Source organism: Aspergillus nidulans, chromosome VI (genome assembly GCF_000011425.1).
Source record: "Aspergillus nidulans FGSC A4 chromosome VI".
Classification (NCBI taxonomy): Eukaryota; Fungi; Ascomycota; class Eurotiomycetes; order Eurotiales; family Aspergillaceae; genus Aspergillus; species Aspergillus nidulans.
Genome location: NC_066262.1, coordinates 1,465,820 through 1,492,410, shown reverse-complemented (window position 1 = coordinate 1,492,410; position 26,591 = coordinate 1,465,820). Strand labels below are relative to the sequence as shown.

At 52.5% G+C, this 26,591-nt stretch overlaps 10 protein-coding genes across 10 annotated transcripts, besides 1 other annotated feature; 2 read left to right on the top strand and 8 right to left on the bottom strand.

Moving 5' to 3' along the window:
• Positions 1 to 26,591: part of a sequence feature (contig 1.52 1..82934(-1)) that runs on past both edges of the window.
• On the bottom strand, positions 189 to 3,921 carry ANIA_03188 (putative phosphatidylserine decarboxylase Psd2; the record flags this gene model as incomplete). The annotated part of the gene is made up of 7 exons (XM_050612527.1): positions 189 to 532; positions 596 to 1,347; positions 1,401 to 2,816; positions 2,863 to 3,289; positions 3,343 to 3,558; positions 3,656 to 3,700; positions 3,778 to 3,921. The coding sequence occupies 7 exons, from the start codon at positions 3,919 to 3,921 to the stop codon at positions 371 to 373; spliced, it is 3,162 nt and encodes a 1,053-aa protein (XP_050468439.1). The 3' UTR covers positions 189 to 370.
• On the top strand, positions 4,973 to 6,794 carry ANIA_10378 (uncharacterized protein). The gene is made up of 4 exons (XM_050612526.1): positions 4,973 to 5,278; positions 5,529 to 5,544; positions 5,685 to 5,965; positions 6,015 to 6,794. Exons 1-4 carry the CDS (start codon positions 5,225 to 5,227, stop codon positions 6,498 to 6,500), a joined length of 837 nt encoding a protein of 278 aa, XP_050468438.1. The 5' UTR covers positions 4,973 to 5,224; the 3' UTR covers positions 6,501 to 6,794.
• On the top strand, positions 7,552 to 11,655 carry ANIA_10380 (putative RNA helicase/RNAse III; the record flags this gene model as incomplete). The annotated part of the gene is made up of 5 exons (XM_655701.2): positions 7,552 to 7,566; positions 7,718 to 7,791; positions 7,835 to 7,971; positions 8,027 to 8,879; positions 8,925 to 11,655. The coding sequence occupies 5 exons, from the start codon at positions 7,552 to 7,554 to the stop codon at positions 11,653 to 11,655; spliced, it is 3,810 nt and encodes a 1,269-aa protein (XP_660793.2).
• On the bottom strand, positions 12,150 to 13,564 carry ANIA_03190 (uncharacterized protein; the record flags this gene model as incomplete). Its single annotated transcript, XM_655702.2, has 3 exons — positions 13,443 to 13,564; positions 13,144 to 13,379; positions 12,150 to 13,089 (listed from the first exon to the last, which is right to left on the bottom strand). Exons 1-3 carry the CDS (start codon positions 13,464 to 13,466, stop codon positions 12,150 to 12,152), a joined length of 1,200 nt encoding a protein of 399 aa, XP_660794.1. The 5' UTR covers positions 13,467 to 13,564.
• Positions 13,772 to 14,953, bottom strand: ANIA_03191 (alpha/beta hydrolase; the record flags this gene model as incomplete). The annotated part of the gene is made up of 3 exons (XM_655703.1): positions 13,772 to 13,934; positions 13,985 to 14,753; positions 14,800 to 14,953. The coding sequence occupies 3 exons, from the start codon at positions 14,951 to 14,953 to the stop codon at positions 13,772 to 13,774; spliced, it is 1,086 nt and encodes a 361-aa protein (XP_660795.1).
• ANIA_10381 (uncharacterized protein) lies at positions 15,590 to 17,011 on the bottom strand (the record flags this gene model as incomplete). Its single annotated transcript, XM_050612525.1, has 1 exon — positions 15,590 to 17,011. The coding sequence occupies one exon, from the start codon at positions 17,009 to 17,011 to the stop codon at positions 15,590 to 15,592; it is 1,422 nt and encodes a 473-aa protein (XP_050468437.1).
• On the bottom strand, positions 17,069 to 18,428 carry ANIA_10379 (putative cell wall organization protein/glutathione transferase (Gto3)). The gene is made up of 3 exons (XM_655704.2): positions 17,995 to 18,428; positions 17,443 to 17,907; positions 17,069 to 17,373 (listed from the first exon to the last, which is right to left on the bottom strand). The coding sequence occupies exons 1-3, from the start codon at positions 18,373 to 18,375 to the stop codon at positions 17,212 to 17,214; spliced, it is 1,008 nt and encodes a 335-aa protein (XP_660796.2). The 5' UTR covers positions 18,376 to 18,428; the 3' UTR covers positions 17,069 to 17,211.
• On the bottom strand, positions 19,721 to 21,156 carry ANIA_03193 (uncharacterized protein; the record flags this gene model as incomplete). The annotated part of the gene is made up of 1 exon (XM_655705.2): positions 19,721 to 21,156. Exon 1 carries the CDS (start codon positions 20,708 to 20,710, stop codon positions 19,721 to 19,723), a length of 990 nt encoding a protein of 329 aa, XP_660797.1. The 5' UTR covers positions 20,711 to 21,156.
• ANIA_03194 (amidohydrolase) lies at positions 21,407 to 23,521 on the bottom strand. The gene is made up of 3 exons (XM_655706.2): positions 22,978 to 23,521; positions 22,624 to 22,868; positions 21,407 to 22,533 (listed from the first exon to the last, which is right to left on the bottom strand). The coding sequence occupies exons 1-3, from the start codon at positions 23,353 to 23,355 to the stop codon at positions 21,762 to 21,764; spliced, it is 1,395 nt and encodes a 464-aa protein (XP_660798.1). The 5' UTR covers positions 23,356 to 23,521; the 3' UTR covers positions 21,407 to 21,761.
• Positions 24,205 to 26,115, bottom strand: ANIA_03195 (putative 2-ketogluconate transporter; the record flags this gene model as incomplete). The annotated part of the gene is made up of 5 exons (XM_655707.1): positions 24,205 to 24,658; positions 24,719 to 24,939; positions 25,032 to 25,329; positions 25,397 to 25,674; positions 25,774 to 26,115. The coding sequence occupies 5 exons, from the start codon at positions 26,113 to 26,115 to the stop codon at positions 24,205 to 24,207; spliced, it is 1,593 nt and encodes a 530-aa protein (XP_660799.1).

Sequence of the window (26,591 nt, the reverse complement as noted above, 5' to 3'; positions counted from 1 at the left end):
TTTTGGTTTAACGCGTGGGGACAGCGCTAGTCTTTTTTTGGTTCTTCCACCACGGGCGGCACCACTACTTATCTCTCAACCTACGCTCTAGGGTTATATTCTAATACTATTATCGACTTCAGACCAGCTAATACCTCGACTTGAAAATGATTGTAATATATAGTATGTGCACTTATATACGGAATACTGCGTCTATAGATTCATACCGTCACATGCTATCCCCTCTATGTATGCATGATGCTTACCAAACGAGAGCACATCATCAGCCCTCATACTTATAGCCTATAATTGTATGTCCAGGTTCTTCAGTATAATGCATCTGTGTAATGAATAAATGCAATAACAGTCGCAACAAATCTATCATTGACATCTACTGTAGCGCTGAGGCATGTGCTGGTGGAGCCAAGCTGCCCTCAATCCTGCGCTTGGCGGCTTGCATCTCTTCGAGGCTGACATCCTCGGGCTTCTTGGGCAGATCAGGCTCGAACTGTGGTATATCAGGGCTGTGGCCCACAGACATACCTACCCGGACCTGAGACGCACAAGGGGTTGATGTTAGCAACCACGTGTCGAGCAGCAAGGGATTAGGTCTTACCAAAGTTTCCAGAGCTCCTCGCGAGTTGTCCACGAGATCACTGTCAAAGTTGACCTTTCCTTCTTCAAAGAGTAGTAGAAGAGTACTTCCGCCAAACTTGAAATATCCTAGCTCCTCAGCCCGTGAGACTTTTTCACCGGCCTGTCGCGTGATGACCGTACTTCCAACCATCATCGCACCAACGCAAATCACCATAACTCGGCCGTGTCTCACCGAATCAATGGGCACCAGGACTCGAACGTTTTCGCCATACACATCGAGCGCGGAGCGGATTGCCATCGGGTTTACCGTGTAGTATTCGCCTTCGATGGTCTTCGGGGTTCCCATCACGCCGTCGACAGGGATATGGAAGCGATGATAATCCTGAGGAGCGAGCCGGAAAACTCCTAATGCTCCATTCTGATATCGTGAGACATCTTCAGGATAGGCATTTCCAAGAAGTCTCTTGATGGAGAATTCCCGCCCTTTGACCCAGACACTGGTTGCTTCAGTGACGCGGTCAAACACCACCGTACGGCAGTCCGCAGGCGAAACAACAATCCCGGGTTCATGCGGGGCAGAACAGGGTCTGGCTCCTGGTTTCAGTGCACGGTAGAAGAACTCATTGAAGTTCTTGAACTGATCTAGGGGCAGTAGAACCTCCGACATGTCTAGCTGATGAAAGTTGATGAAGTCTCGAATTTGACTTGCAGAGGCTGGATCGTCATATTTCTTTCCCTGCTTGATACTAAGGGATTTCAGAATTTTGCGGACTTTAGAAGTGGTTAGCCCTGTGGCAGCAATGTCGGGGTCTGAATTGCCTTACTTCGTTTCTTCTCCATTTCGCGACTTTTGAGACCTTTATATAAGAGCCGAATGCCCAATCGAACATAGACACTCATCCGTTCCTCATTGATCTGCCCTGTGATACGATCTTGTACGAGAATGTTGGCAGAGTTTGCACCTAACTTGTAGCCACCGTAAGAAATCTTGGTGATAACCTTGCTATACCATTTGCGTTGGGCTTGGCTCGAGGTCACAAAGCCTCCCATGACAAGGTTGTCCACCTGTCGCCAATCCTGGCTTGCACATGTTGCGATGTGCGTGATGATATCAGCATCAGACCGCTTGGAAAGGCGCGGTTGATGACAAAGAGGACACTCTCGGAGCTCAATAACGTGCTCTTCGCCGCGCTCGTCACCCAAGTCGTCTGGGTGGAGATCTTCGTCGACTGAAGTCTGCTCTGTGGTCATCGTCGGGATCGATGTGACCTGAGAATCAACATTAGTCGGCTGGGACGAGCTGGTCTCAACATTTAACTCCTCGCCGTCACTTTCTTGACTGGCTGTTGAAGTAGCTGGGCTAAGTTTTTTGCCCATTGTCCGCGGGTCTTTCTGCAGCGACTGGAGTGTATCCTCGAGGCACATCACAACTTGATCGAATGTCAAACAGGAAGGATCGCCTGAGCTATTCTCCTCACTGAAGCGTTCGAAGAAGCTATCGATAGTCGACTCCTTTAGTGTTGACCCAAGGGTATCGAGCATCGTGGTCAGCTCAACTTTGTCAATGCTACCGCTGTCATCAGCGTCGTATTGCCTCAGCATTAGCCTCCAAAATTGTTGTCGAAGGGCACGGTAAGGCATGTATTTCGCCTTGACTATTATTTGCGGGAAGTGTTTATCCTCCCATCTTTCTTTATTCTTTAATGTTAGCGGAATCTCGTAGACTCGAAGACCATCCGACTCAGATGTGACGGGACTGGTAGCAGTAGAACCGTCGGTGTTGCTACTGCTCGCGCTTTGTTCAGGAAGTACTAGCGAAGGGACAGATTGAGGCTCCTGTTGTTGCGCCGATAAAGACGTAGTAGAGCTCCTCGATCTCACAAGATGCTTACTTGGCCTCGACAAGCTTGAGGATGAAGGGACCGGGCTGACCTTGGCTGGAGGTCGCATATCTTCTTCGGAAAACTGGTAGAGCCCGGTCTCTGGATCGATATCAGGACCAGCCTGGATAAGGGTTTGCAGGGGAAAGCCCGCCGAAGCCACGAAGTCGTTCCCTGAGAATTTGTCCCTGTCCATTACGGTAAAACTCATTGTGTATAACTGCTCATGCTTCATGACCTGGAAGACCATCTTCTCGTTGTATACTGGGTTCAAGTTGTGGCGGATGACCGGGGTTCTGAGCGTTTTACGACCAAGTGACGTTACCACGAACGGATCCATGTCAAAGGAAGTCCGCGTCACTATCCTGGTCAGCTACTTCGGTCAACAATATAAAGGGAAACATACCGTTTCGCTCTGGGGGAAGGTCGGTGACCTTGACAATCTCCATGAACACGATGCCATGCACGCCATTTCCAACGCCAGAGAACTGATACGCCCTGGCAGCCAAGGACTTGCGTTTCAAACGCTTCAAGCGTAGTCTCCTCCTGCGCTTCTCTACTGTCTCTGGTTTTGTTGGATCATCGGTTTCGTCGGATGTTTCTTCGTCCCTGTCACCAGACTCCTCTAGGATGGTTGAAGACGATACTGGAGGAAAATACTCGTCTTCGTCTCCAGTGGAGACTAAGGTCTTAAACCTCGTGTAAATTTCCGTTGGTGATGCTGTCGGGTTCGAAGGGTCAGATAACGAGAATTGTAGAAGAATCTCGCCCGATACGTTGTTATCCTTCCTCTTGCCCGGTTTTCGATTCGACTTGAGGGTGTACCATTTCGGCTGTTCATGGCATGAGCACATATACAGGTATTGCGGTAACCGTTATTACGTACCTGTTGTTGAATTTCCCCATCCGTAAATATATCTTCCAACGCAATATCGAATTCGCCCAAGTAATCCTTGCCGAATCTGTCGTGGTCCCAGCAAATGCACTCGAGCAACGGGACGCCGACAACCGGCATTTCAAAGGTCACATTCCATTCTGGGTTCAATGTCTTGAATATGGTAGGCGTGGATTGTCTGGCTTCCCCTAGTGTGACGATCAAATACTGTGAGACTCGTCAGTACCGAGTTGGCACTATTGTGCGTCGAGATTCCTGGGCCTTCGTCGGTAGGCCCATTCGAGTTCTTCGAAGGTATGCTTACAGGATCGCTTGTTCCTCCTCGGTCTTTGGCTGCAAGGTTTCTCCCCTGTACGTTTACCAGTACGAGTCAGCGAAGTTGACGACGGTCAGACACCCGAGCCAAGGGCAGCACCGCTCACTTACCCGCAGGACCGACACTTTGAGTACCAATGGCTTGACATCAGGTGTTCTCATGGGACTGGTGCTTCTACTTTGGCCGGGCGTCGAAGCATTGCTCCGCGTGCTGAGATGAGAGCTAAGACGTTGTGGCAATGGTAGCCGAACCATGATGATGTTCGGACGGGAGAGTGCGGGGGAAGCGGCCGCGGAAGAGACCGTGGACGCGTCGACTGGACACTTGGGAGTAGATCCTGGGGTAAGGGGTGCGGGAAGAAGATTTATAGTAAATTGAGGGATCTTGACAGGTGGAATGGCTTGTGCGTGAAAGCCGGGGTCCTCCAGCAACGGGCTAGAAATGTCGCGAAGCGTCAAGCGACTGCCTAGGCTGTCGTTAGGCTCGTTGAAGGTCTTGGACGGGTCGATCTGAGATCTGCCGGCTCGACCCAGTATTATCCGAAATGAAGTCACCGCTCAGTAGAAGAGAACGTCGCTCTACGAAAATTGGACTGCTTAAGGGAATAATTTACAATCAACGACAATTAGGACTTGCTGAAAAGACGTCGGGGAAAGGAGCCGGATGGAATTGGACGGGTAGAGGGGTGGTGGGGAGTATACTACACCAGGTCGCCAGGCTGCCAGGTTTTGGTGGCCACTGACAGCTGCTGATTACAGTGTAACGGCAGCCCTACAAGTTGACTTGACAGTCAACATCTACGAGCGATTTATCCCATAGAGCGGAGAGCGGACTACGGTTGAGAAGACAAATCTTACATTTCCTCCCATTTTCCCAACATCCCGTCTGTTTTGCTTATGCTAAAAACAGTGCTTTGGCATGCCGCAATTCTGCCGTGGTTCTCCGCTTACTTCTTCCGGAACGCCCGTGCGCCTGGGTAGCTGCTACCGGTGAAGCCGCGGCGACAGGCAGTCCCAAGTATTATCCCCAGATCATTGAGGAGAATTAAGCGAGAACTAAGCAGTATGACAATTACGTGATAATCTTCGGTTTCTATCTGCATTTGTAGTATTATGATCGTGGTTGTGGTTCTTGGCCTCTGCAGCCGGAGCTTCTGATTAGTAAGAAATGCTGCCTCAGGAGTGGATGAGTTTTTTCCGTTCCAAATTCGAGCTGCGCCCCCACTGCCGCCACGGGCACGCACCACAGTCATGTTCCTTCCGCCTTTTCTTCCCTTTTTAACCTCCGTCTCCCCCCTGCTTACGACATCAGATCTTGCCATCTTTCGTAAGAACACAGTCAGCAGGCAGAACTGCATCCAAGCTGACCTCCGAATCCCATCCTCGGACCGCCTGCTTACCTCATCCTCCCTGCATTGCGATACTTCCATCCGCGTCCTCGCGAGGTCTCGCCATATATCCCGAGTCCCATTTCTAGTTGGCTGTCCGACTTTGAATTGACCGGTGCTTTTTGCCGTCGGACGTGTTATCTTTGTCGTCACCAACTCGTCGTTTCTCCATGCAGCCTGCACTAGCTCCAGCGCCGCATCCAAGCATGCAAACATCTGCTCAGGTAAGCAAATCTATACGCTTGTCGCGGTTTGTCATCAGATCTACAATCTGCCCTCATCTGCGTATCTCGCCCTTGTGACATCGGCGTCCCTTGTCAAAAAGGCCGCCGTTGCTGTTTGCAAAGTCGCCACGCGCGAGATAACAGATGACCTCACCCGTGCATCGTATGGCGTCGTTCCGACCGCGTCAAGTTGGAGGCCCTGGAGTAACAAGGTATAACAAGACACAAAGCTGACTGATATTTGTCGCAGGACCATGCTGATCAAGGTAAGCCACGAGCTCCGTCGCGAGAGTCGCATCGCGTGGCTCTGCGGATCGCCCGGCTTTGACGCGTAGTGATAACGCACTGCGACGATTGTCTCAACCAGCCTTGTTTAATTAATGCCTGCTAACGTCTTTTCTGTTAGTGCTTCACGATTCGCTGTTAGCAGCGCAGCATTTGTCGCAGCATCCCCAACAACCGCGTCCACAGCAGCCAAATGCGCAACCTCACCACCTGCAACCAACCGCCACAACAAGCCCCCGCGATCAAAACAATATTGACCCTGCGATCTCCGGAGGCGCAATGCTTCCCCCATCACAACCACCAGCGCAGCCAGAACCCACTGTCGAGGACGAGACGCCGAAAACCTATGGGAAGCGACCGCTATCTACCTCGAAGCGTGCCGCCCAAAACCGCGCCGCTCAAGTACGTGAATGAGAACAGGCTGTATCTAGAACCCTACTAACTTGCGCAGAGGGCTTTCCGCCAGCGTAAAGAGAGCTACATCCGCAAGCTTGAGGAGCAAGTAAAGGAGTACGAAGTAATGTCGCAGGAATATAAAGCTCTGCAGGCTGAAAACTACCAACTGCGGGAATATGTCATCAACCTACAATCCCGGCTGCTGGACTCACAGGGTGAGGTTCCTGAGCTACCGGGGAACATCGATCTCAACCAGCCGCGAACCGAGATTTCTGTACCGCAGCCGGCTCCTAGACCTGGCCAGGCTGGTGCCTCGGCTCCTCCGCAGGGTTCACCCCAATCGCAGGTATCCATTGCTAACGACGATATGAACTCTTTAAACCGCATAGCGGAAGCTGGCCTTGGGATGCGCAAACACCCAAATGAAGAAGCTTTCTTGAGTAACAATTTCCAGGCCCGTCGTGGCCGAGGGGATGAAACCGCCGACCCTTCGGAAACGAAGACGGAGCCTCCGACTCATGGGTTACCAATGGTATCATGAGTGCTTGTCAAGCTTGATTCCACCTTGTTCGCATTTCCTTATGCCGCATAAATTATGTTCGTCTTTGTGCCGCTTCTACTTACCAGCGTCTATTGTCTGTGTCTATTGTTCGTTTCTTAATCTCCCAGGTGTATGGCGCAGAGTGAGGGATCTATCATGGCCTTGGGGTTGGTGTTCTGCGTTTGTCTGATCGGACTGGGGAACTTCGCATCCACTCAAATACAGTATTGTATACCTAGTTCTGGGATTGTCTTTCAACCAAGACTTAATCGCAACGCATTACTTGGTCTCTGCAATTGGAGATGCGTAGAACAAGCAGACTTCAGCTGTGCCAAGGCTTTTGTTTGGGCTTTTGTTTGCCAGCCACGAGCTCTGCAGATAAGTAGCAGCAGTCGAGCGTGTTCATCTTACAAAGTCCAGGCTTACCCCACCACCTTCAACTCCACCTGATCATCAACAACTTCTTCCCCTAAGAGTCTCGCTGGTTTATTAGTGGTTACGATTCTCTCGCTGAAAGGTCAGACAATCCGATGGCGTCCATCCCAGAGGAGCGTTCCGCTGAACACCGGGCGCGGAGCTACCAATTGGAGATGTTTGAAGCGAGCTTGAAGGGCAATATCATCGTTGTCGTAAGTAAACCGACAACGCCACAGAAACTCTCTTAACGACTCTAGATGGGCACGGGGAGCGGGAAGACGCAAATGTATGCCGCTTGCCCAGGCCTGCGTAGCCTGACTGACGTGAGCCAGCGCTCTCCTGCGTATCATACACGAGCTGGAGAACTCGGATGGGAAGGTGCGATGCACTGAGGCTCCTGGAACGTCCTATACACCGACGGCTCTAACTTAGGTAGCTGATATGGTTCCTGGCACCGACTGTCCCGCTCTGTTTGCAGCAGCACAGGGTCATTTCGCAGCACATTCCGGCTGTGAAGTCTCGCACTCTCCTTGGATCAGACAAGGTTGAGCTGTGGACAGAGCAGGCTGTCTGGGATGCTGTGTTAGAGGGCCTTCAAGTGATCGTGTCTACCCCTGCCGTTCTTCATGATGCCATGACCCACGGGTTTGTGCGTATATCCCGGCTAGGACTTCTTATTTTTGACGAAGGTACTTTGTTCCATGTCAGAGGGAGATTCGCTAATATGGACAGCACATCATTGTATCCGTAAACACCCCACGAATATGATTATGAGAAATTTTTATCACCCGGCCCTCCAGGAATATGGTCCGGGTGCTGTTCCTAGGATCTTAGGTCTGACGGCCAGCGCTGGCTCTAGTCGCGAGGGACTGCAGTATGTAATGTAGCGCTGCTTGATTATGCGCTGACCAGTATAGGACAATCGAGATGAACCTCAATTCAGTTTGCACGACGCCCCAAGCGCACCGTCAGGAACTGCTGGAATATACGCATATGCCCGAGTTGCGGCGGGTTCTGTATACGCCTTTGATGAAAGAAAATGCTTCGCTTTGGGGTGAGACACAAAAAGTATTAATAGAGGTTTATGAAACTAAGAATGACATCTCCAGAAGGATCTACTTTGCAGAAGTTGCTTGAAAGGGACAACACTTACTGCAGCGGCCAGATGAAGACGTTTGTTTGCAAAGCCGTCCATATATTTCAAGAGCTGGGGATATGGGCCGCAGAGTACTTTATCAGGGCGTCGGTTGAGGAGCTTCTGAGTCATGCCTATGTTCACTCAAAAATCGACCTAGACTATGACGAGCGGGAGTACCTCGTGAATATCCTGTCTAAGTCACCGGTTCCTGATATAGACGTCCACTCCACTGACCCCAAGGATTTTCCCGTCTCCCCCAAATTCGAGGCTTTGATATCGTTCTTGATGAGCACCGAAGACATAAACTTCTCCGGTCTGATCTTCGTGGAACAGCGAGCGGCTGTTACCGTCATGTCTTACCTGCTCTCTACCCACCCCTCCACGAGAGATCGATTCCGCACCGGCAGCTTCATTGGGATGTCTAATTCCACAAATAGGAAAACTATGCTAGGAGACCTTCTCTCGGCAAAAATGCAGCCCGACACGTTGGATGACTTCCGGTACGGACGGAAGAACCTGATAGTCGCAACTGATGTGTTAAAAGAGGGGATTGATGTGAGCGCCTGCAGTGTGGTAATTTGCTACAACATACCGAAAGGCTTTGAGTCGTTCATCCAGCGGCGTGGGCGTGCCCGGCGTCAAAACTCGACATATTCTATGATGTTGTCTACAGAGGATGACGGCTCCACACTGGACAAATGGCAGAAGTTCGAGAAGATCATGGAGGAAGCTTGCCTAGAGGACAGGAGGCGTACGGAAGAGCTGCGTGCACTTGGAAGTCTTGACGAAGACGTGTGCACACGTTTCTGCGTTCGATCGACAGGGTATGATTATGACCTTACTCTGGCCGCAGATTGTTGACTTTGCAGTGCCATTTTGACGGCCGAATATGCTATGCAGCATCTAGTCCACTTTTGCGATACTCTTCCCCGACAGAACTATGTCGAAGACAAACCCGAGTTCTCCTTCGAGAGGAATGACGGCGGGCTTTTGAGGGCCAAAGTCATCCTGCCAAGCAGCGTGAATCCCAAGGTCAGACGTGCGGAAGGGAAAGCTTGGTGGAAGACAGAACGTGCAGCAAAGAAAGAAGCGGCCTTTTATGCATATAAAGCTCTGTACGAGCACGGGCTCGTAAACGACAACCTCCTTCCGTTGACAAAAAGCCGAGAGTTCACCCGAAAGGATATAAGTTTATTACCAGCCGTGCAGAAGGTATCGGAACAGTATGATCCATGGGTGGACTGGGCGCATTTATGGTCGTCAACCAATCTGTATCAGAACCGGATTCTTGTTCGCCAAAATGAGGAGGACACTTCCATGAAGTTTATAACTCCGACAGCAACACCGCCAATCGCACCGATGAAATTGTGTTGGGACAGTGAGACGACATACACCCTGGAATTCGAGGCGGCAGGAGCTGTTTCCTTGACAGCTGAAAACATTGAACGCATGAGAGCCGCCACTTCACTCTACCTACAGGCTACGACAAGCACACCGCTAGCCGGAAACAAGGACTATATCGCTCTGTTTGGCCCTGACTTGCCCTGGGACGAACTGGAAACGTGGCTGAAAAAGAATCAGGGACACGAGCCCGCCATCCAGGTATTCTCCAGTCAGAGGCCCTTGGACCGTATGGGTGTCGTCCGTGACCGGTCTCGCTATGGCGAGTTACTCATTTTCAAGCGATGGCTTAACAGGAGTGGAGACCTTGAACTGGAATGCGATCCGTATCCTAGTAAACGAAGAAACCTCCTCCAACGACAAACACTAGCCAAAAAGCGTCCTGCTGAAGATGAGATACTGGGATCACCTACCAAGAAGCGGATACTCTCTGCTAGCCATTGCACGATAGACAGACTCCCTGCAAGTGAAACAGTTTTTGGTCGGTTCATTCCAGTCATCCTTGATAGACTAGAAGCCGCGTTGGTCGCGACGAGATTATGCGAAACAGTTCTACGAGATATCCAGTTTCAGGACCTCAGACATGTCATCACAGCCATTACAATGCCCCTTGCTCAAGCCCCGACAGACTACCAGCGATACGAGTTTTTCGGCGACTCGGTACTCAAATTCACAGTTGCGGCTTCCCTCTTCTACAACAATCCGAACTGGCACGAGGGCTACCTAACCGAAACGCTGCACGCACTCGTACAGAACGCCCGTCTTACCCGCGCTGCCCTGGACCAAGGTCTTGATGCGTACATCATAAGCAATCGATTCACCCCGCGGAAATGGTCTGCCCCGCTTATTTCTGAGAAATTGTACGCTTCTGCATCGACGCGCTCAATGTCCGCTAAAGTCCTTGCTGACGTTGTCGAGGCTCTCATTGGCGCGGCGTATATTGACGGCGGCCTCCACAAAGCACAGTCTTGCATCGTCCGCTTTCTCCCAGAGATTGAACTCCCAGAGACTAAACTCCCAAGACCCGAGAGTATGCCCATGTCGAAGGACCACAAGAAGCCTCACCTTATCCAACAGGAAAACCTAGAAAACCATATCGGTTACACATTCAAAGACAAAACTCTTCTTATGGAAGCTCTGACGCATCCCTCGTGTCCATATGATACATCAATTCAGTCCTATCAGCGTCTTGAGTTCTTAGGTGATGCAGTGCTTGACATGCTTATTGTTGACTTGATTCGTGCACATCATGTTGAATGCCAACAGGGCGAAATGACAAAGATTAAACACGCCATTGTGAACGGGCACCTTCTTGCCTTTCTGTGCATGCAGTTCAAGTGGGCCATGCCCTCTCCTCTAACCCCCAGTATTGACACCGGAACGGAGACAGAGACAGAGATAATATCCCCACCGCCAAAAACCCTCTCTCTGTATAGCTATCTCCGATATTCCCCCTCAAGACCGCTACCACTCCACGTCGAACCTGAATCTGGTTCTTCGAATGCATTAACTCGCCACAACCTCCTCTGCCCCTCAATACTGCACGCCCTCAACAACACAACGGCCTACCCGTGGTCGCTTTTCTCTGCAATCCATGCAGACAAATTCTTCTCTGATGTTGTCGAGTCCATCATCGGCGCTATATTTGTCGACTCAGGCGGGGATCTGGGGGCATGTGCTGGCTTCATCGAACGATTGGGCCTAGTAAGGATCGCAAAGAGAATTTTAGATGAGCGCGTTGACGTCACCCATCCGACACAGAGGGCGCAGATTGAGCTGCAGAAGCTTGCGGCACGATTAGGATGCAATGACGGGTTTCGGTTCGAGTGTAGGACGGTCCGTGACTTGAGCTCCGGGAAGCGCAAAACTTTGGAGGTTGACATTAACGATCATTATGGAGATGAAGACCCAGCTGTTTTAGGCGCTGAAGGGCCAGAACTGACATACACATGCACGATCTCCCTTGCAACCCTCAGGACCAACCAGGACTTTGGTCGCGACCTCGACGATATTGTCGTAACCGGGTGTCTGAGTAAAGAAGACGCTGAGATCCAAGCTGCTAACCTAGTCATCGAGTTGGTGGGACGCCTTGAGAGTGGCAGACTCTATAAGAAAAACATGGATTTGGATATCGATACGGGGGTGCAGGTGGACCTGGATCTGGACATGAACTTGGATCCGGGAATAACTACAGGATAGAAGGCGGGAAAGTATAATGATATTACGTGTTAGGAATCAGAACAGAACTAATCCTTGCATACCATTGATACTGGGTGCATGTTAGGTTACTGTTACTAATACGAGTATCCCTATCTTCATTGACTAAGTGATCACTTGGTAGTGTAGTATTACCACCATAGTCGTATGGGCTCGAGTTGGATGCTTCAAATTTCTTCCGTGAAAATTGTCCTGCAGCCCCGGAGGTTCTTTCATGTCGAAGGCCGACAGCAGGCTACGCGCAAGGGAATACAGCCCACTTGATAACTATGCAAGGAAACTGACCTACTTGCCTTATCCATTCCCCGCGCACTAAAGAACCCAGTAGTGATTCCGAAACATCCTAGCGCATTGAGAATTCGCAATAGCTGAGTGAGCACGAAAAAAGAACCGCTAGAGACATATGCAAGACGTGTTGTGCGAGCAAAAACCGCTAAGAAAAGGAAAGACAACTTCGTCCGTACTTCGTCTAATGACTATCCCTTCCGAGCGCGCCGCTTCGTCACATTCTGAGATCTGGTCCTGATTTTTGACGCCGGCTCATCGTCCTCTGCGGGAGTTTCGGCCCCAGAGCCTGAACCACTCTGTGACTCGACCTCAACTTCGTTCCGTTCCTGCTCATCATCCTCTTTCGTAACTATTACACCGTCAGAGGCGCCATCGCTTGTAGATGTCGAGAAGCGGTGTTCGGTCTCTGCCTCGCCATCCGACGGTTCAGACACAGGCCCTGCCGCGGCTTTGATATCTGCCAGCACTTTTCGGGCAGCGCTATCCTCGCCGTTCCATGCGCCGCAGCCCCCGCACCGCCAGCGGCCGATTTCTTCGAGAGACTTCACGCCCGGTGGTGCTTGGCCGTTGACGAGCCGACACGCAGCACATATCAGGACGATTCGGTTCTTCGGCTGTGTTTCATCTTCACCGAGGAGGACGTCAAGAAGCCTGTCATACCAGCGGGATTGCTCAATGTACTGCTGCGTCGGGAAGGCATTCGGGGCGAAGCCGGGCTCATCTAGCCCGGGAGGCGGCATATTAGGACGAGGTTGTTGATATTGCTGCGAGGGGTAGGGCGATGGTGGTTGCTCTGGAGGCGGCGGGACTGGCCGGCGGATATTGGCGGTTGGAGGAGGGGGAAGGCCCGTTCGATGGAACTGTGGTTGCGGGGGCTGCTGCTGCTGTCCAGACGGCTTGCGCTTGTTCTCCGGCTTTGGTTTGTGGTCGCCGCCCTTCGAGCGACTGGGTTTGGGCGAGTCACCGGCGTACTTTTCCAGCAGCTGCTGGGTGGAGTTGTATTTCGTCGCCACCTTGAGCTTCTCAATCGTCTCATCGCGCTGCTTCTGTAAACTGTCGAGGTATCGCTGGGTGTGATTAATCCGGTATTCGAAAAACATCGTGCCTCCAGCGCGGACCAGGTAGATGCTGCTCCCGTTAGAGATCGACAGGCAACCACGAGCCAGATCTGCTCAAACATACATGACTGGTCCCCCGAGAACCGCGGCGTACTCCTTCACGCCCCAGTTTTCCCATCCTAGGACAAGCGCGAGAATTATCGAGTAAAGGAGGTAGATAAAGGTGGTGTAGAGGGTCCAGAGGGCTTTGAAGCGGCGGGCATGCTGGCGGTGTAGGTCGAGGCGGGTGGTAGTCTGGGTGATTTTTTCGGAGAGAGCGGAGAGGGCTTTTTCAAAACCGGCCGGGGAAGTGTCTTCTCCCTGTGCGATACGGAAGATTAGCTTCTGTTAGGCTCTGATTGCAGGTTGATGTGGTTTGCCTACCTTGAACGGCCAAAGGGACACCATGACGTGTTGCTAGGAGCTGCTTGGGCAAGATTGTTGTAATGAGAGACAGGGCTAGGTCATTTCGAAATATAGAGAGCCAAGAAAAGTTTGGAGACGAGTTTCGAAATGGAATTAAGAATAGAGAAGAAAAGAACGACGATAATGAGAGGGAGAGGCGTGTGAAGTGTTCACGGTGAGGAATGCCAGAAGCTTGGAGTGGAGTTGCGAGCCTGAGGCACAAATTTACGTCAGGGCTTTCCTTTTTAGTAATCTAACTATATTCTCCGCACGAACTGCGCGAACTCAAGGACTATGAGTACAGCAGCTCAGAAAGCATGGATCTCAAAAGGACCTGGAGCAGGATCATCCAGTGCCCACTTGATCCCCCCTGCCATGACCTCGTCCCACTTCTTGCACACCGACAGCCGATCTCCATACCGTCTAAAGCCATGCGGGACACCCTTGAAGACATTCGTTTGTGTAGGAACCCTGCATAACAAATTATCAGCACAGGTTATTAGACAGGGAAAGAGACATACCCATTCTCAGCGAGCAGCTTCGCATATAACAGCCCCTCATCCCTGAGGACATCCATCCCAGCGACCCCGAACGTCGATGGCGGCAGTCCCTTGACATCTTCCTTGCTCGCATTCCCTGGGTTGAGCCTCAGATCCTTCTCAACCTCCTTCCCGCCGGTAACCTTGAGCAATGACGTAAAGAGCTCCATTCTCTTGAATGGCAGAACCGGCGCATCGCGGTTTTCCACGTAGCTCGACACGCTGGGGTCCCGGATCTGCGCCAGCTGCGGGTCATAGCAGTTATAATGTGCCAGCGGAGGAATCATAAGAACCTGTCCTTTGATCTTAGGGCGTTGCGCAAGGTCTTTGTTTCTGCCTGTTGCCTGAGCGATCGTCGTCGATGCAGTCAGCCATGCGCCGGCGGAGATACCGCCCATGACGAGGCGCTCTCCATCGCCACCGATTTCTGAAAGGTGGTCGTGAATCCAGTGAAAGGCGTCTTCAGTGTCGTTCCAGGCAGTCGGGTAAATGTGTTCTGGGGTGTGGCGGTAGTTGACGTTCACGACGACGACGGGCGTGTTTTGCTCGTGGAGTGAGGCGACAATCCGCGCGCAGGTTGCATCCTCGGATGAGAGCGTGCCGAACAAAAAACCGCCTCCATGCAGGTGAATGTAGATAGGCAGAGGCTCAGACGGGCTTACATTTGCGGGCCTGTAGCTGCGTGCCTCCAGGCTGTAGCCGTCGCGGGTGGGGATGGTGTGGTCGCGCAGTGTTACCTTGGAAGAGAGGCCTACGTGTGTTAATTACGTCTACCGTCCGAGTGTACAAGAGCTCACCCTGCTCGATCAGCTCACGGGCTGCGCCCTCCTCGCGGGTTTTGTTGACGGCGTCCTTGAGCTGGTTGGGGTCGAGATCAGGGACGTCAGCGGGCAGATCGCGCTCAAGGGCAACCCACTCGTCGCTGGGGCCGGTGTACTCAGAGAAATCCATGGTAGAAATATTGAGTAGACTGATGAACAAAGTAATAAAAGACAGTGCAGGTGGTCGCCAGAGGGAAGCAGTGATCTCGGCTCGGCAGTGCAGATAACCGAGAATATATAGGCTGGGTGGGTACCAGAGACGACAAGGCCAGATCCAAAGTATACTGTACCCCGCAGTCACTGTCGCAATCGCAATTGCAATCTCATCGTACATAAGCGGACCAGGTTATCTCCATTATGTATATCGTCTCTTACTCTAAGGTCTTACGGACCTCGGTTGGCCTGCTGTTGCTTACACTGGGAGGGTCTTAAGAATACGCAAAGCATTGATCCTCGGCAACAAGGCTTATAAACCGGCTTCTAGCTGCTAGCAGGACCCAGCCTGTACGACGAAGAAGGCTATTAACTACCTTGGCTAGCCACTCGGCCTTGTCAAATGACACAGAAGTTCATGCCGCTGGTGGGGGCCGCGTTTCCCCCAAGATTCTGCATCTGGAGTGCCACCAAAATCCACGGCCCAACCTGCTTAAACCGCCTCTGACATGGACATTATCTCTGCATTCGGTCTACAGCAGCAGCAGCAGCAGCAGCACATCAGTTCAGTTCCATTCTGCATGCAAGCTACAGAGTATGGCCTCTGCACTCCCTAAGATAGGCCACCATCCAAGCTGGAGCTCGAGCCGGAGCCCAACTGCAAAGACCACCGCAACCAAGCACCCAAAGCCGCAAAATGTTTATTGTCTCTAGTTCCCGGCTGCTCACAGTATTCCAGCAGCGCCTGGTCCCGCTTTTGTCCACTCGAACCCGTCGCGGCCAACACTTTGGCCAGATCCACGGGACACAGATACGGCGGCTGCCGCGCGTCCTCAGCCAAGGAGGCGCTGCCCTGCATGATGCACGCGTAGTACACGCAGTGGTCAAGGCCGAAGCAGTGAGCGAGCTCGTGGGATACCGTGCGGAGGATGCGGTAGCGCCATAAAGCTGGCAAGTCATCTCCCCCCGCTTGTGGCGGGGTAGATATGAAAGCAGCAAGGGCGGATTCTAGGGGTCCGCTGCGATTGTGCGGTTGCTGGCGTATTCCTGGTTTCTTCCTCTTTCTCTTTCTCCCAGAGTGAGTTCCGCTGTCATCAGGGTCATGGTCTTTGCAGATATCTTCTATATAGCAGACGCAATGACTCCCCGGCCATGCATGGTCTCTTCCAACGTACAAAGAGTCATCAAGAAGAGGATTATACCTCGCCGTCGAGACCACCGCAACGCGCGAGCCTCCGTATGCACGTCCGCACACGAAGATGTCCTCGTCGTCTTCGAATAGGTCGTGGTGCACTAGCATGCAAAGCGCATAAGCGTCCTCAGGGAGGATGCTAATTGCCACGTCGAGCAGGTCATCTAGATTCAGTTGGCGTAGGTAGAGTTTGTCAGACGCTGGGCACGGGCGGGTGCGGATGCGGATTGCTTCGCCTTTGGGTGTAGTGAGGGCGATATAGGACACTTTCTTTGACCTTTTCGGCAATTCTTCGGTCCAAGGCGTGAACTTCCATTTCGACGGTGGCGGCCTGAGCTTTTTCACTGGTAAACCGGAGAAGAATGCAGAGATGTAGGGTAAAATATCATCTACTGCCGGGGGTTTCAACACCGCTTCCTTTTTCCCTTCAGCCCCATATCCAGCTTCAGTCCCAGTTTCCGGACCGAGTGTTGGAGCTGCCCAACTATTCACCTCTTCTGCCGATCTGTCGACATTCGGCGGTCCGATAAGGTAGACCGTCCTCCGTTTCACTGTAACAGGATTCCGGTCCTCCTCGTCATACCACTCTTGGAACGACTGGGGCGGTTGCTCTGGGTCCAGCGCTAGATCATCGCCAGGAAGAACCAAGGGGGCTGGGAAGTGTTTCAGGTCAATTCTTGTGGGTGGTGCTGGGGTTTCTTTTGGGGAAGATGGTGTGACTGCATCCTGACGGTCCTGGACAGAGGGTTGGGTGTAGTGCACTTGGGCGGCAATAGGAGAGGGGTCGTATGTGAGGGACGAATGTAAGCATTCAGGTTGCCTTGCGGCTTGCCTGAGAGGCATATTTTCCCTGGTTCACGCTGTATCTGATAGTGCTTGTTTGTTGTTGTAACTGGGATGAGACTGAGACTGAGCTGAGTTGTTGACGCGAGCAAATGCCTACTTAGATCGTGGCCTTGTTTTCAAGGCCTCAACAGTAGTGAAGTATCCCTACCCCATGCTGCCTACGCCACCGCCTCCCAACTACTCCGGGATATTCATCTTTACTCCTCATTCAACTCCTTCTCAAACTCCAAAACCGCTGGATGACTGACACCGCCAACCGTCAGCTTCGTCCAATCCCGCTCAACGCCTTCCTCGACGTCCGGCCACGGCCCAAGCGGCGTAATGGCCTTGGGGTTGATATCATAATGGCTCTTTGTATACTGCTTCCATCAGCCTCATAAGCCTCACCACTGTCGCAACAGACGGACAATGTCAGACGGGGGGCATACGTTCTCCTTGATATGCCTGAAATCCGTGCTCTCCCTCGCCGCAGGGACATCCCAATACATCGCCTTCAACCAGTTATTCAGCACGGGATAATCATGCCGAACTGTGCCGAGATTGCACTTGAAGTGCTGGACATAGACAGTGTCGAATCTGACCAAGGTAGCGTAAACTGTGACATCTACTTCGGTCATCTGGTAGCCGAGAATGAACGGCCCGCCGTTGGCAAAGACAATCTTCTCGAGTTTGTTGAGGGCTCCAAACACGGGGATCACGTTCTTGTTATATTGATCTTGGTCAGATGCGAATCCGGCTTTGTAGACGCCCGTGCAGAGATGTGGGAGGATCCAGGAGTGCAGACCGTCGATTACGGTACGCAGGTGTTCAGGATACAGGTCTATCGATGCCAAAGAGGACGGGATAAAGTCGTTGAATGCATTGGGGAGCCAGCGGAGCAGCTCGAGACTTTCCTGTACCGTATAAAATGTCATCAGTGACGGCATCTATCGCTAAACCCCACTTGTGTTGGTGAGAGGGCCTCGAGGAATGAGCCGTACATTACAGACGATCGTCCCCGTCTTCCGATCCCACAGTACTGGAACTGAGTACCGCCCCTTATATCCTGAATCCGCTTTGAAGTAGATCTTGTGCAGGTAGTCTTCGCCGAAGAGCCGATCGACTGTGGCGCCAGGGTACTCGTCGTTAGACGCTGGGAAGCGCCAACCGGGCCAGCCCTTGGAGTCGCCCTTGGGGTACGGCATTACGACGCTTAGGTCAATAAGTTCTGTGAGACCTTTCAGGTGCCGGACGAAGTTTACGCGGTGGGCGAAGGGGCAGAAGAGGCCGATGTAGAGATGGTAACGGTCGGGCTCGGCGGGGAAGCTGTCGGGGATGGAGCCGTGCCAGCCGTCGGCGGTGGAAGGCTCGTGGTGAGGCATGTTGGTGTAGATAAATAAGTGATGAATAAGAAGGAAGTTGATGATGGAAGCGACGAAGTATGTAAATTGGTATAATTGGTATCTTGTGATGGAGGACCGTGGGCGGGCTGATGTCATGGCGGGGACAGTCCTGCCCTGGCTGCGGGGCAGGTGGGGTGTAGGTATACTCAGAGTAGTATAGATCGCATGCCTTTCGCCATAGCATACCCACCTACGACTTCCTGTTCCTGAACCAATTCGACAGCTATACGAAGGTGTGCTCTATGATTCTTGGCTTAAGACTTGAAGCCGGTGGCTGGCTAGCTCAGCCTGCTCCTGCGCATATTCCGTACAGTATACTATATGTCAAGTCTAAGCCAACTACTAATTACTAGGATACAGAAGAGATATTCAGTATACATTCAATAGCCATGGATCGCCGACAGGGCTCAGACTTGTCTAGACATTTTGCACTGAGATACCTGGGCCCATATGCATGACGTCGAAGAGAAGGGTAGCGCATTTATGTCGATATTTCGCTGGCACCCGATCTTGAACCCATCCTCGAAAGAGGACGCAGGTATCCTAGACGTCCACATGCAGAGAAATAAGACTTGTGGAAGAGATGAAAAGCTGAATGCGCAACAAGCACAGATTCGACCGCGAGCTCGGCCCCAATAGGGTGTGGATGGCAGGCGAAAAGAAACGCCGAATCCCACTGTTACCCTTGATCAGGAAGCCGGCCTCCCTTGCAGTTAGGAATATTTGAGCTATGAACAGGTCCTGCGGCAGATCATGGGTGGAAGGAGTTGATTGAATAAATGTGAGTAGATGCCTTGTCAGAGACTGAGAGAAGCGGAAGATATAGGTTCGAATTCCCTGGTGGAGGGAGGTTTCTGCTGCAATTCGAGCACAGAGACCCGAGTCTTTATTGCGAGCGGTTGGGCGCGCAGTCCGCTCTTTGTGCTCAATCAGCTGACGAAGTAGGTGGATGTTGATTTATTGGGGTATAAATGGCAGCTTTATAGAGGAGTCACTAGAGTGAACTTAATGCCCCCATAGGCTCTAATATATGTATGTCGCAAGATGGTAAATACATGAATCTAGGGTATATATACATATCATAATATCAGGCTGTACAAATGCACATTATGCAGTTCAACCGTGTCGGCGTACGTCCAGAACGGCGTGATTCGAGTGTTCGCATACTGAACACTGGAAATCAACCTATCGGTATCTGCGTATTTGATTATATAATCGTGGATAAAAAGAAAGTTATTACTGTATTTTAACGGTGCAGTCAAAAGAGTGTCGCCAAGCGGCGTGACCACCTATGACGGGTCGAGCGCCTATGTGTTGCGGCGAGTTACGGCGGTCTCGAAAGCGCAGAAGATATTGAAACCGGTCGTCGCCGATCCGACAGACTGAAACTGTCGGTAGACGTGCGCCACGGGTACTGTATCCGGTCACGGTCATTCCGTTGAGGTGGTGCAGCATGGGTAACATCTCCAACGATATACTCCGGATTAACGAATGTCGGGAACGAGTCCTGCTCAGTGGAGCTCGTGTCTTGCCGCGTAGGCTGGACGATTTCAACCAGCTTACGCAGGACTCCGCACTCAAGTTTGAGCTTTATGCTGTATACGGCCGCCTTGAGTGTCGTTTGAAGGTACCACATCCCCCGGTATTCCAGGACAAGAAGGGTGACATCCATGGCGATGATGATCAAGTTGATTGCGAGGAGCTCGTACAGAACGCGCGTACGGCGGGCGTTCTTCTCAGGCCGCAGCCGAAGGAGCTTCGCCGTTTCCCAGATGTAGATTGACGAGATGAAAATCTCCTGTGCGCAGAACCAGGCAACCTGCAATCGCTCCATAACATTGTAACCCACGATGATCGGCCGGATGCGGACGTAGATGGTGGAAAATGTGAGGACGGTCGTTGGGATTAGGAGGATGATCGCGTCAACGATGATAAGCCAGAGGACGAAGTGGAGGAGTTTGCGATTCTGAACGACCAGATGGAGTCGCGACCAGAGAACAACGGACTGGCCGGGGACCATGAAGTAGAAACCGAAGGTAGATATCGCAACCCCGAGCCATCGGGGCCCGACATCGAAGAACTCCAGCAGGTATCCGACGGAGTGCGGGATGACGCCCATGACGCCGGACAACAGCATAGTCCAAAAGTAAAGGCCATGGTAGCGTTGGAAAGTGAAGAGGATGAGAATGACGAGTTCGACGGCATTATAGATGGCCAGAGTGATGAAGGTAACAACGACGATCTTGACGGAGGCATTATCGCCTTTGTAGCCTCCTATGAGTCCATCGGGAGGTTGCGTGAGGTCGGTCCCCATAGCGAAGCCGAGAGGACGGAGCTGGTTCAATTAAGAGATCCGTGACTGTCCGTCGACGCCATCACAACGTTGGAGCGAAGAGCATGCGCTTCGACGGCATTCTTGATGAGGAGCGAAAATCTGGGGCTGAGCAACAGCAGTATCAGCCAAAATCCGGTGCGAAAATAGACCAGGAGTCAGGAGGTTGACAGGCAGAATCTGACCGCGTGGCGAACCTTGGATCAGCAAAGTCGAATTGTTGGTTTCCACGCTTTCCACGCTTTCCACGCTTTCCACGCTTTCCACGCTCCAGACGCTCCAGGTGGCGAGACCGGCCTTTTCACTCTCCCCTTCCCCGAGACGGCAGTGGCGGGACCGAGTCCTGGAGCCAGAGAGCCGTACTCCGTGGTGCCTTTTCTGCAGCAGCGGCCACAGCAACAATTGGCCGATGTGACTGCAGTCAAGAGCGAGAAATAGACAGAGGCCGACTGACACCAGGAGAAGAGGAAAGAGGAAAGTGGACGAGAGAAAGTTAACGGTCCTCGATGTTCCCAGATGATTCGCTGTGGTATGCCTTACGTAATTGCCGGGGAAATAGAAATTAAAGTTTTGGGGAAATTGATCTAGCCTCTTTGGGGATAAATAGTCACGTGCTGTCTGGATCAGAGGTGGTCGAGGACTCCATCGACATCAAATCTCATCCAAACGGGCATTTATCGGGCCTTTTCAGCCAGGATGTACTCTGGGTACTGCGGGCAGTGTCAGGAGACTATTCTCTGGGATAGGGTTCCATATCGGCCGACTGGCGCTCCCATCCAATTGCCCCTCTCGCTGGTCTCTGGGTCCTGTTATCCAGTTTGCGGGGTAGAAGGGCGCTGGTTTGTCAGATAACATGATCAATATATCTCTGCTGGATGAGCCAGCCCTGATCCAATACTTCGGATTCTGCAGCAAACTTCCGCTTGCTGGACCCTGGATCATACAATTCTCAGCCAGGGTAAGATTCGGCCTCTTGGCCGGAGAGGATCACGCACAGCTCGCAGAGTACACCCAGCTATATGCCAACCAGATCTCACTCGACCGTCCACTTGGGCCTGACCTTCTCGCCCAATCCAGCCCGCTCCACAACCTCTCGACTCCTCCTCTCTGCTTCTTTGACAATCTGCCCCTCGTCCATGGTCAGCAACTCCCCATTCCGAACCACTACCCTTCCGTCTACGACCACAGTATCCACATCCCTCCCGGTGGCCGTGTAGACCACCGCACTGACCGGATTGAACCAAGGCTGCATGCTCACCCCCCTGGTGTCAATTGCCACAAAGTCAGCCTTCTTCCCAACCTCCAAGCTCCCGATTTCGCTGTCGAGGCCTAACGCCTTTGCTCCGTTGATTGTCGCCATTTCCAGCACCGACTCGGCCGAAACAACTGTTGGGTCATAAGATGCCCCCTTGTGGATGATTGCAGCCAGCTTCATCTCCTGAAGTAGGTCGCAGGTGTTGTTGCAGGGGGCGCCGTCTGTCCCAAGACCGATATTCACTCCAGCGGTTTGCAGGTCTGGCACGCGGCAGGTTCCCGAGGCAAGTTTGGCGTTGGAAGTCGGGCAGTGCGCGACGTGCGTTCCCGATTCTGACAGCAGGGATATATCCCTGTCGTCCAGGTGCACCATGTGCACGAGGACTGTGGACGGAGATAGCAGCCCGACGGAAGAGCAGTACGTCATGGGCGTATGTCCCACAGAGCCAAAAAATGCCCTATCGGCTTTGACCTCTGCGCAGTGCATCGTGATGGGTATATTCTTCTCTCGCGAGATAGCCGTCATTTCGCGGTACAGTTCGTCAGACACCCTACCGTCCCATTAGCCCGTCTAAGCATCCAAGAGCAGCGTATGAGAGCGAGAAGGAGAAACAAAAAAGAAAAGGAAGAGAGAGACATACCCCCCTGGCGTCCTCGCCCCGAACCAAACCCGTATCCGGTCATCCGCCTTCCCATTCCACTTCTCCCACATTTTCACAGTCCCCAGTAGCGACGTCTCGCGATCCTCGATGAGCCCTGGGTGCATCGCCCACGCGTCATCTGCAGCGTACGTGCCCTTATCCATGACGATCTTCCCCAAACAGCCTCGGATTCCTGATTCTGCGACGGCTTGACAGAGCCCTTCAAAGCCGTAGCGGTCCGCGAACTGGTAACATCAATCTGTCAATATCCAGTCCCATAGCCATGTAGTCTTCACCCCACTACCTGTCGCCCAAAGGTAAATGCGCGAGAAGCATTGCTGGAAGCGTACATACCATGCTCTCCAGGAAACACGTCGTCCCGCTTTTCAACATCTCTGCAATACTCAACCGCGCCGCCGCATATCCATCGTCCTTTGTAAAGTTCCCCTGCAGAACCCAGATTCGCTCACAGAGCCACGAGACAAGCTCGAGGTCATCCGCCGTCCCGCGAAGCAGTGTCTGCGCCGTGTGCATGTGCGTGGATACCAGCCCAGGGATCACGATCCGACCGGTGAGGTCATATTTCTCTTCATCGGGGTATTGCGCAAGCAGCGCCGCTGTCTTGCCGAGCGAGGAAATGCGATTCGAACCGCGGGGGACGTAAATGGCACCGTCGGTAATGATTCGCCGGGTTGAGTCAAGGGTCAGGATTGTTGCGTGAGTGAAGAGCATTTTATCTGCATACCGCTCTGCCTCTTATTGGAGCTGTTTTATTTATCGCGTGGGTGTGGTTTCTTTGCGATGTTCTGCAGATTGATGTTATATACTTTGCGAGCTGGGTGAATCGGGATGTCGGCGACCTCCGAGACTGTAGATAAGAATGGAGAGCATTTGGAGTCTAGTTGGAGTAGGGAGATTGGCCCGGCCAGCTGGAGCTCTCCGAAACTGAATCTGTCCCACTTAATGTCTGAGAGCTGGATTTGTTGATCCTCCTCCTTGGTATGGGCTGGGTTTAGCTAATGGGCAGATTGGCGCTCAGTTGTCTAGGGCTAGGGTTAAAGCTGTTGGAGCTAGCTCAGCGCGTCGCATCTGACAGAGCTCAAGCGACGCTATCTATCACATAGAATAAGCGAGACAGCTATAGTATTTGACGTCGTCTTCATCGTAGTGCATGACTGGGTAATGTGCGTCGGCTGTTGGTGGCCATCCTCAACTATCCATTGCCCTCAGCCTCCCCTTGGCAGGTATCATAGAGGCGTTGGCCCACTCAAGGCTGTTACGAATGAAGTATAAACACATGGACTACGAAATTGGAATCGCGTTTTACAGCAATGTGTGCTGAAGTCAAGCATGAGTGCATGTTATATAGTCATGGAAGCGGGAAAAAACAGGACAAGGTATCATCTAGGACACTAAGCAAACCATACAGTGCCCTTCCCAGGTAGATCAATTGAATCCCAAATTCCAAGCCTTCAAATTTCTACTCCATAATCCAATTATTAACTCGCAAGCCAAAGTAGCATAGTAAGTAGGTGCGTAGGTAAGCCAAGCAGGTCATGAGAAAGACAAAACACACACCACTTAGTAGATATACCTGAAATATAAGTTCTCCTGATCAGTGCGGTCCTCGAACGCATGCGCTAGATTCTGCTCATTTGGATCAAGGCCTGCCTCACGGAGGAGTCTCTCCTTCTTCTTATTCTGGTGCGCCAGGTACCATCTAAGGAAGATGACGCTGATAGTCAAGCAGACATAGCAACCTAGATGGACACCAAAGGCAATGAAGTACTTCGGGGCATCATTGTCCAAGAACACCTGCGGGCCGATCGCGTTTCCAACGGCCCAGGAGACGAATGTTGCGGCAATGGCGGCGGATTTCTTGGTTGCGCCACCGATGTTGCGCGAGACCATGGAGAGACCGAGGGTCTGAGCGGACCAGAAGGAGAGCGTGATGTAGTAGGAGATCAGCAAGCCGACTTTTGTGCCTAGGTTCTTGTTGTCCACGGTCATGAGGACAATTGTGCCGATGTAGGAGCTGCGGTCATGTTAGTCAGGGCTGCGTAGGGGGCTATAGCAGGAAGGCTAATGGACGTACGGGATAATGAAGCCCAGCATGACGTAGAGGTTCTGTCCAGTCTTTCGAACGAGATACGCAGACGTCAGCAGCACGATGATGATGTAGAAACCAAGCACCATGGCGAGGAGCTGCGTCTGCAGGACAGTAAACTCAAAACCGGCGATGACGATGTTGGCGAAGGCACCGAGGCCGCTAGTGGGAAGAGTAGTGAAAATTTGTATGGCGCAGTAGCACCAGATCTATACGGGTCGCCATCATTAGCCGCCATGCTCACGATGTCATTTGAAGGAGAGGGAGAGGGAGAGGGAGAGAGAAAAAGAGCAGAACTTACCTGAGGATCAAGCAGGGCCTCCTTAATCTGGTACGCGCGGAACTTCCTGTTCTGCAGACCAGTCTGGTTCGATCGAACACGCTCGACCATGAGCTTCTTGTCTGCCTCGCTGAAGCATTTCGCGCGCATAGGCGAGTCGGGCAGCCACCAGAGGACGAAGAAGCCCCAGAGAACAGAGGCGCAGCCGTAGGTCATGAAGAGCGCCTGGAAGGATTTGACGTCGCGGTCGTTGCCAATGAGACTAAAGCAGTAGGCGAGCAGGCCACCGACGATCTGTTGCATACCGTTCATCATGTACCTAGAGTTTCCATCAGTGTTAGCATTGTCTGCATGGATTGGGGAGGATTTGCGGAGAGACGACGTACCAGTATGTCACAGTCTCTGCCTGCTCCTGACGCTTATACCACATACTCGACATGAGCACAAATGAGGGCTGGCAGACGGCCTCGAAGATACCGAGGAGGGTGCGGACGGCGACAAGTGAAGGGAAATTCTTGCACGCGGCGTGCAGGGCTAGCACGGCCCCCCAGAGGATGATGTTGATGCCCAGGTACTTTGCAATCGGCACGCGCTGGATGATCCAGTTGGTCGGGTACTCGACGATCAGAACGGCGATGTAGATACAGGTCGTGAGCCACGAATACTACAGATAGGATGCAGCATCAGTATCAAGTCGGGTCGGGCATCACGTTAGGTCTGCCTCCGCGAGGGGGCGAGAGGGCGAGAGGGCGAGAGCGTGTACCTTGTTTCCATCCTCCAGATCCGCATACTCTCGAATGCCCATAATTGACGAGAACGACATGGTTCCCTTATCGAGCGCCTGCAGGAAGTACGTGCAGATCATGATGACCAGCACGCGCTTGTCAATCATCCGTCGCAGCCGCTTGTTCGTCTCCTCGTCGATTTCGACGACCTCTTCGCCTGCATACGCGGCGATCTCCTTATCGACACGCGACTGATCGACATGGTCTTTGTGCATGCCCTCGCTGTCGGAGAGGACGCGCTCGACGTGCGCTGAGTCTTTGATCTCCTTCGAGACAGACAGGGGCGCAGCCGCGCTCTCGGGCTCGGGCTTGTCGGCCATGCTGCAAGAAACCGAGGGAGGAAATGCTAGGGCTAGCTGGGCTGATTGCAGAGATGACCAGGGAAGAAGAAAGAAGGGGAGGAAGAAGGGAGATGCCGGGGGCACCTTTTTATTGTCTGCCCATGGCCCTAAAAGAAGCCCTGACACCGCCGGTCATCCTGGACGCACCATAATCGTCAGTCGGCTCCAGATCACGGAGAAGCAGCCCAGAATCGACCGATCAAAGCAGCAATTCTCCTCGAGTCAAGGCCAGCTTCCCCGGTTTCTCTCCAGGGTCTCCCCAGCCCGCCTCCCCCGCCCGGGGGTGTGTCCCACTAGCTGCCATATTGGCCCGAGACTACCGAGGACCCAGTCAAGCACTCTCGTCGTGCGTGGCATGGCATTTGGTGCTGCCAATGGGGGGCGAGATGGCGTTCTTGGCTGCGCTCTAGCGGTTCTTTCGGCGGCTTCTGCCCCGAGAGCGACCCATGTCAACG